The sequence below is a fragment of the Dendrobates tinctorius genome, unplaced genomic scaffold, assembly GCF_039654945.1.
Source record: "Dendrobates tinctorius isolate UK_male_01 unplaced genomic scaffold, ASM3965494v1 ptg000140l, whole genome shotgun sequence".
Lineage (NCBI taxonomy): Eukaryota > Metazoa > Chordata > Amphibia > Anura > Dendrobatidae > Dendrobates > Dendrobates tinctorius.
In genome coordinates, this window is record NW_027361808.1 from 10,233,877 (window position 1) to 10,242,130 (window position 8,254).

General features: G+C 43.0%; 1 protein-coding gene across 1 annotated transcript; it reads left to right on the top strand.

The window, feature by feature from the left end:
- Window positions 1–240: 240 nt before the first annotated feature.
- On the top strand, window positions 241–7,746 carry LOC141049003 (uncharacterized). Its single transcript, XM_073545092.1, has 4 exons — window positions 241–291; window positions 5,725–5,866; window positions 5,945–6,095; window positions 6,416–7,746. The coding sequence occupies exons 1-4, from the start codon at window positions 241–243 to the stop codon at window positions 7,041–7,043; spliced, it is 972 nt and encodes a 323-aa protein (XP_073401193.1). The 3' UTR covers window positions 7,044–7,746.
- The last annotated feature ends 508 nt before the right edge of the window (window positions 7,747–8,254 follow it).

Consider the following 8,254-nt stretch of genomic DNA (forward strand, 5'->3'; position numbering starts at 1 on the left):
TGTGGTTTACAATCCGCAGCATGTCAATTCTTTTTGCGGTTCTGCTGCATTTCTGCACCCATTGACTTCTATTGAGTCTTTCAATTCCGCAGCAAAACCGCAGAGAGAAAAATATCTGCGGGTTTTGCTGCGGAATTGGGTGCAAAACCGCAGCAGAAGGAAGTGATGTAGGGAGGAAGAGAAAGTGTGTGGGCGGAGTGTAGTGTAGGGAAGAAGAAGGAAGTCGCCATCTTTAACATCATGGAAGGCTACCGTCGCATGGGGATCGATGTGGGCAGGCTCATTGATTTGGTATGTATGCATGTATGTCTGTGTGCGTCAGTCTGTATGTTTCTGTCTGTATGTGTCTGTCTGTGTGCGTCAGTCTGTGTGCGTCAGTCCCCATGCGACGGTAGGCCCGCAACTGTGCTCAGTCGCTGTATGGGACTGCTGCTCCCATCCGGATATAGGATGGGAGAGTAGTCCCTGGGCCGACCGTGCACAGTTGTTCAGTGAAATGGTTAAAAAAAAAAAAAAAACATACATGACACATACAATACACATAGAACACATGTAACATACAATAAAGGACATACAACATTTAATATATACTCACCAGCTAGCGATGCTCCTGCACTTTTTCGCTGAGTTTCCCGGTGTTCGGGCGCTCCGGGACCTCGCTTTACGGCAATGTAGCTGCGTGTGACCTTTCCACCGGAAGCAGTGCCGTAAAGGAGAGTACCGGAGTTAATGAACTCCGGTAAACTCTCTCGCGCATGCGCAGTAACACACTGCAGGAGCTTAGCTCCTGTCAGTGTGTTTCTGCATCCATGGAGGACGGTCACATCTCAGGATGTGACTGTTCTCCATGGCAGATCGTCGTGGGACCCTTGTTTATGGACTGCGTCGGAACACGGAGTATGAATTTGGTTTGTTATTTTTTTCTAGGAGAACGAGGGCGTCGCAATGGACTGAGTGTAAAATAAGATTTTTTGTCAAAAACTGTGTGTTTTTATTTCATTAAAGGTTTTTTTTTGTATCTGTGTTTTATTTAAAATTTTACTTTTTTGGATTAATAATGGATCGGCGACTTCTTGACGCTTCTCCATTATTAACCGGGCTTAATGTCACCGATGAAAGGTGACATTAACCCCTTTATTACCCCACATCCCACCACTGTGTGGAAGTGGGAAGAGAGGGGCTAAGTGCCGGAATTGGCGCATCAATAGATGCGCCGTTTCTGGGGCGGCTGCGGGCTGGTATTTGTAGCCGGGGGGCCAATATACATGGCCCCTTCCTAGGCTATGAATATCAGCTCGCAGCTGTCTGCGTAGCCTCTCTGGCCCTAAAATATAGGGGGACCCCACATAAAAAAAATTTTGGGTGGTCACCCTATTTTTATAGCCAGAAAGGCTGTGCAGACAGCTGTGGGCTGATATTCATAGCAATGCTACAAATAATAACCCTCAGCTGTCTGCTTAGCCTTTCTGGCCCTAAAATATAGGGGGACCCCACGTAATTTTTTTTTTGGGTGGTCCCACCATTTTTAGAGACAGAAAGGCTGCACATACATTAACCCTTCCCAGCCAACATGTAATTGAGAAACCCAGGACGTATTTTAGATTCTGTTTGTGATATTGATTATGGTAGGGATTGTACTAAGTGTAGGGATTATGGTAGGGATTAGTGTAGGGATTGTACTAAGAGTAGGGATTAGTGTAGGGATTATGGTAGGGATTAGTGTAGGGATTATGGTAGGGATTGTAGTAGGGATTGTACTAAGTGTAGGGATTATGGTAGGGATTATAGTAGGGATTGTACTAAGTGTAGGGATTATGGTAGGGATTATGTTAGGGATTGTACTATGTGTAGGGATTATGGTAGGGATTAGTGTAGGGATTGTACTAAGTGTAGGGATTATGGTAGGGATTGTACTAAGTGTAGGGATTATGGTAGGGATTGTACTAAGTGTAGGGATTATGGTAGGGATTAGTGTAGGGATTATGGTAGGCATTAGTGTAGGGATTGTACTAAGTGTAGGGATTGTACTAAGTGTAGGGATTATGGTAGGGACTAGTGTAGGGATTATGGTGGGCATTAGTGTAGGGATTATGGTAGGGATTAGTGTAGGGATTATGGTAGGGATTGTACTAAGTGTAGGGATTATGGTAGGGATTAGTGTAGGGATTGTACTAAGTGTAAGGATTAGTGTAGGGATTATGGTAGGGATTGTACTAAGTGTAGGGATTAGTGTAGGGATTATGGTAGGCATTAGTGTAGGGATTATGGTAGGGACTGTACTAAGTGTAGGGATTAGTGTAGGGATTATGGTAGGGATTGCACTAAGTGTAGGGATTAGTGTAGGGATTGTACTAAGTGTAAGGATTAGTGTAGGGATTATGGTAGGGATAAGGGATTAGTGTAGGGATTAGTGTAGGGATTAGTGTAGGGATTGTACTAAGTGTAGGGATTATGGTAGGGATTAGTGCAGGGATTGTACTAAGTGTAGGGATTATGGTAGGGATTAGTGTAGGGATTATGGTAGGGATTGTACTAAGTGTAGGGATTATGGTGGGGATTAGTGTAGGGATTATGGTAGGGATTGTACTAAGTGTAGGGATTATGGTAGGGATTATGGTAGGGATTAGTGTAGGGATTATGGTAGGGATTATGGTAGGGATTGTACTAAGTGTAGGGATTAGTGTAGGGATTGTGGTAGGGATTCTACGAAGTGTAGGGATTATGGTAGGGATTCTACTAAGTGTAGGGATTAGACCGGGGTCACACGAACCGGCGCAAAATACGGTCCGTAGTTTACAGGCATAATATGGATGAATGACCCCTAAATAGTGCTCCGTATGTCATCCGTAAGCAAGGTGTGGTCGCGTATTTTGCGCATGTAAGCATCCGTATGGAATCCGTATGCCGAGATTTTCTCGCCGGCTTGCAAAATGGACATATAATGGAGTCCTATGACAGGTTTTATAACACAAACAAAAGAATAGATCTAGACACATAGAATACATGTGTGTGTGTGTGTGTGTGTGTGTATATATATATATATACACTCACTGGCCACTTTATTAGGTACACCTGTCCAACTGTGTGTTAAGACTTAATTTCTAATCAGCCAATCACATGGCGGCAACTCAGTGCATTTAGGCATGTAGACATGGTCAAGACAATCTCCTGCAGTTCAAACCGAGCATCAGTATGGGGAAGAAAGGTGATTTGAGTGCCTTTGAACGTGGCATGATTGTTGGTGCCAGAAGGGCTGGTCTGAGTATTTCAGAAACTGCTGATCTACTGGGATTTTCACGCACAACCATCTCTAGGGTTTACAGAGAATGGTCCGAAAAAGAAAAAAAATCCAGTGAGCGGCAGTTCTGTGGCCGGAAATGCCTTGTTGATGCCAGAGGTCAGAGGAGAATGGGCATACTGGTTCGAGCTGATAGAAAGGCAACAGTGACTGAAATTGCCACCCGTTACAACCAAGGTAGGCAGAAGAGCATCTCTGAACGCACAGTGCGTCGAACTTTGAGGCAGATGGGCTACAGCAGCAGAAGACCACACTGGGTACCACTCCTCTCAGCTAAGAACAGGAAACTGAGGCTACAATTTGCACAAGCTCATCGAAATTGGACAGTAGAAGATTGGAAAAACCTTGCCTGGTCTGATGAGTCTCGATTTCTGCTGCGACATTCGGATGGTAGGGTCAGAATTTGGCGTAAACAACATGAAAGCATGGATCCATCCAGCCTTGTATCAATGGTTCAGGCTGGTGGTGGTGGTGTCATGGTGTGGGGAATTTTTTCTTGGCACTCTTTGGGCCCCTTGGTACCAATTGAGCATCGTTGCAACGCCACAGCCTACCTGAGTATTGTTGCTGACCATGTCCATCCCTTTATGACCACAATGTACCCAACATCTGATGGCTACTTTCAGCAGGATAATGCGCCATGTCATAAAGCTCGAATCATCTCAGATTGGTTTCTTGAACATGACAATGAGTTCACTGTACTCAAATGGCCTCCTCAGTCACCAGATCTCAATCCAATAGAGCATCTTTGGGATGTGGTGGAACGGGAGATTCGCATCAGGGATGTGCAGCCGACAAATCTGCGCCAACTGTGTGATGCCATCATGTCAATATGGTCCAAAATCTCTGAGGAATGCTTCCAGCACCTTGTTGAATCTCTGCCACGAAGAATTGAGGCAGTTCTGAAGGCAAAAGGGGGTCCAACCCGTTACTAGCATGGTGTACCTAATAAAGTGGCCAGTGAGTGTATATATATATACACATACATACATGTCATTGTGACAAACATATATATATATTTGTACTTCACAGAGTTCTTCATAGTAGAATAGCCGCTAATTAATTTGCCGGCTTCTATGAAATCATTCCCCAACCCGACATGAAATGACGCATGGTTTACATTCAGTAAAGCATTTCATTTCATGTTTTTTTATATGTCCCTGACTAATAATTAGATGAGGGTTTGTGTGCAAAATTTGGGAGTTGTAGTTTTTATTTTAAGGGGTTAATTCGTTGTTAAAAAATGCTTGGGCTTCCCATTGCTTTGTAGCGGTGGCGAATGGGTTAATCTAACAAAGAGTTAATGACACCTTACAATCGAATGGTGACATTAACCCTTTGTTAGATTAACCCACTCGCCACCAATATAGGGCAATGGGAAGCCCACGCATTTTTTTAACAAATAATTAACCCCTTAAAATAACAACTACAACTCCCAAATTTTGCACACAAACCCTCATCTAATTATTAGTCAAGGACATATAAAAAACCATGAAATGAAATGCTTTACTGAATGTAAACCATGTGTCATTTCATGTCGGGTTGGGCAATTATTTGATAGAGTTAATTAGCGGCTATTCTGCTATGAAGAACTCTGAAATATAAATATATATATATATATATATATATATATATATGTTTGTCACAATGACATGTATGTATGTATATATATATATGTATGTATTCTATTGTGTATATATCTATTCTTTCTTTCTTTATTAAACCTGTCAGTGTGAGTTTACTGTATAGCGCACTGAATTGCCGGCTTTTGTTAAAAGACACCGGGTGCGTATTTCTCGCAAGTCACATGTGTGGTCCGTGTGTAATGCGTATTTTTTGCGCACCCATAGGCTTGCATTGGCGTATTACGGGCGTAGTACGCTGACAATCGCAGCGTGCTGCGATTGGCACGGACCGTAGAATACGCCCGAGAAATATACGGCTGTTGGGAGCAAACTCATAGAGAATAATTTGTCCATGTCTAATGCGTGCTTTTTACGCCTCTCACTCGTCCGTATTCCTCTCTAGTGTGACCCCGGCCTTATGGTAGGGATTAGTGTAGGGATTGTACTAAGTGTAGGGATTATGGTAGGGATTAGTGTAGGGATTATGGTAGGGATTGTACTAAGTGTAGAGATTATGGTAGGGATTGTACTAAGTGTAAGGATTAGTGTAGGGATTATGGTAGGGATTAGTGTAGGGATTAAGGTAGGGATTGTACTAAGTGTAGGGATTATGGTAGGGATTAGTGTAGGGATTATGGTATGGGAAAAGATTAGGATAAAGGTTAAGGGTAGTGATTCGGGTAAAGGGTAGGGTTAAGGGTAGGGGTAGGGTTAGGGGTTTTTTTTTTCATAATGCTTTTCCCTGTTTTTTTTTTGGGGGGGTAAACATAGTATCTAATGATTGGAATCTCTACATTGTAGGTCCGTGATTTTTCACCCATATGGGACCCTTCTGACGAGGCCTACAAGGACTGCTATTACCGCGATCACTGCTGGACCAAAGTGTTACGCCAGCTGTATCCTGACTGGGATTCTTGTAACAATACAACACAGTTGCAAATTGGTAATTCTAATGTTCGTTACACTACAAAAATTGGTGTACCTAAATATTATAAGTAATGTTTTGTTGCTTTTTTCTTAGAGAAAGATGTAAAGCAAAGATGGAGATCCGTGAAGGACAGATTCCATAAATATGTGGCAAGCTGCAATAAAAGTGGATCCTCTCCCACCCGACACTCCTTCCCTTTTTATGAGGAACTACAATTTTTGGTAACTGGCAGGATATTGCGTAGGTAAATAATTTTTATTTATACAAAGTCTTTTAAAGCAATATCTCCTCTATTTGAAGGTGGTATAACACAATCGGCTGCTTATTCAACGCTGCATACAACTGCACCGTTATTTTCATTTCTTGTGCCCACATAGAACATCATAGTAGAAGACATGTGATGAATTTCCCTCTACACTATGTGTACAAACAGTGGAGGTTGTAGAGCTACGACCCCGGACATGTGACACGTGTTTTGTCCCCACAGCATGTCACTTGTCTTGCGTTTGCACTCTGACTCGTAAAGATATTGAGATTATGTTTTGGGTTTTTTTCCTCAAACAGCACTCAAGGCAACATTGTCCCTCCAGCAGAGGAAGATTCGGAAGAGGCATCTGGACGTTCAACTGGAGCTCCTGCGACCTGTTCTTCAGCTGGTGAAGATGGTTTTGGTGGTGGCCCATTGTCTGCAGATGCTGGGGCATCTTCGTCCACCGCTGCTGAAAATTGTGTTGTAGTGGAAACAGTTGGTAGAGGAACGGCTGGCGGTCCAGTGTCAGGAGAGCCAAAACAAACAAAAAAAAAAGAGGATAAAACAATAAAAGCGGCAAATGAGACGCTAGCCTTGATAAAAAAAAAGTCAACCACAGAAGACAAATTTTATTTCTTCGCTTTGCAAATCACTAGCAAGGCTCGCTCTCTGCCACCGGATCGCCAGAACATTTTCACAAGCATGGTCCAAATGTCGCTTACAGCGTTGCATGATCCCACACCTATTTTGCCATATGATGACATTTTGATGTCGGTTTTCGGACTATTCCGGAAAAAAACCCAAGGCCAACCACAAAATCAACAATATCAAGCCAGTCGCCCATACACTAGTGAGCTGCTTGGACCCCCAAACAATCAAACTTACAATCAGGATGCCGCAACAAACTATGGGTACTACCCACAGTACCATAATTTGAACTAAATAATAAAGTTTCTGGTTGACCTTTTTGGTGTTGTGCCAAATGTTTGTGGCCATATGTTATCTTTCAAATTGAAAAATTAATGACAATGTTTGTCATAAAGTTTATTGTTTTTCTAATAAATTTTTCTGGTTACTTTTACTTTGTGTTCTTTCTCCAAATTATAAGGGGGCTACACAACGGCTACATATGGCCAGTGTAATGGCTACATCATTCATGACAACACTATTGGGTAGAGTCAAAGTATGGTGATGGTGTAAGTTGAGGGGAGTATGGGATCTACATAAATTACAATAAACCGCTCCTTGTGCAAATTAAAATGATGACCATAAAATTCGAAATTACAATATTTTTTATTGAGTAAGGATACATAGAAACTATAATTTTAGCATAGTACATCCTCAGTCCAATCAATAGACCACCGGTATAAAAGTACCAACAAACATTTCCTTCTCCATAGTGGGGGTCGGGTGGTCCGGCCTGTGCCCATAGAAACTATGTTGTTATCAATAAAAAAAAAAATTGCAAAAGAAAAAGACGGGTCCTTCTTAGCTGCCGCTCAATCTTCTTCTTCTCTGATCTTTCACTGCTGTTCAGACTGCCCAACACCAGCACAGGAGTATTGCCAGTGCACGGCACCTTCTGGACTCATAAAATAGTCAGTAAAGGTTTCTCTCACACGCACACCCGAGTTGGATGGCCTTCCCACATAGCGCATTGGATTACATTGTGGCTGCTGGTACTCCACATCTATGTCAGTACTGTACTCACGAGAATAGTTGTGGAGTACACAGCATGCCTTAATCACGGTGTCAATGGTGTCTGGATCCAACTGGATGGCAGTGTGAAAGATCCTCCACTGACTAGTCATGATCCCAAAGGTGCATTCCACATATCTTCGTGCACGACTCAGCCGATAATTAAAAATCCTCCGCCGGGCAGTCAGTCCCCTTCGTGGGTATGGGCGCAGCAGGGTTGTCATTAATGGAAAGGCCTCATCCGATACCATCACAAAGGGCACTGGATGTGTGGAACCCGGCAAAGGTCTTGGGGCTGGGAGCGTTTCGCCATCTCGAAGAATTTGCTGTCCAACATGTGATGTTCGCAACACCCGAGAATCCCCAGTACTGCCATAAGCACCAACGTTGATGGCAACAAATTTGTAATGTGCATCAGCCACCGCCATCAGGACCACTGAAAAATACTTCATATA

Bases quoted from the DNA above. Each gene is read 5' to 3' on its own strand.
- LOC141049003 (XM_073545092.1), top strand. From the start codon at position 241: ATGGAAGGCTACCGTCGCATGGGGATCGATGTGGGCAGGCTCATTGAT. The intron at 292-5,724 runs GTATGTATGCAT...TCTACATTGTAG, and splicing joins TGGGCAGGCTCATTGATTTG to GTCCGTGATTTTTCACCCAT. The intron at 5,867-5,944 runs GTAATTCTAATG...CTTTTTTCTTAG, and splicing joins TACAACACAGTTGCAAATTG to AGAAAGATGTAAAGCAAAGA.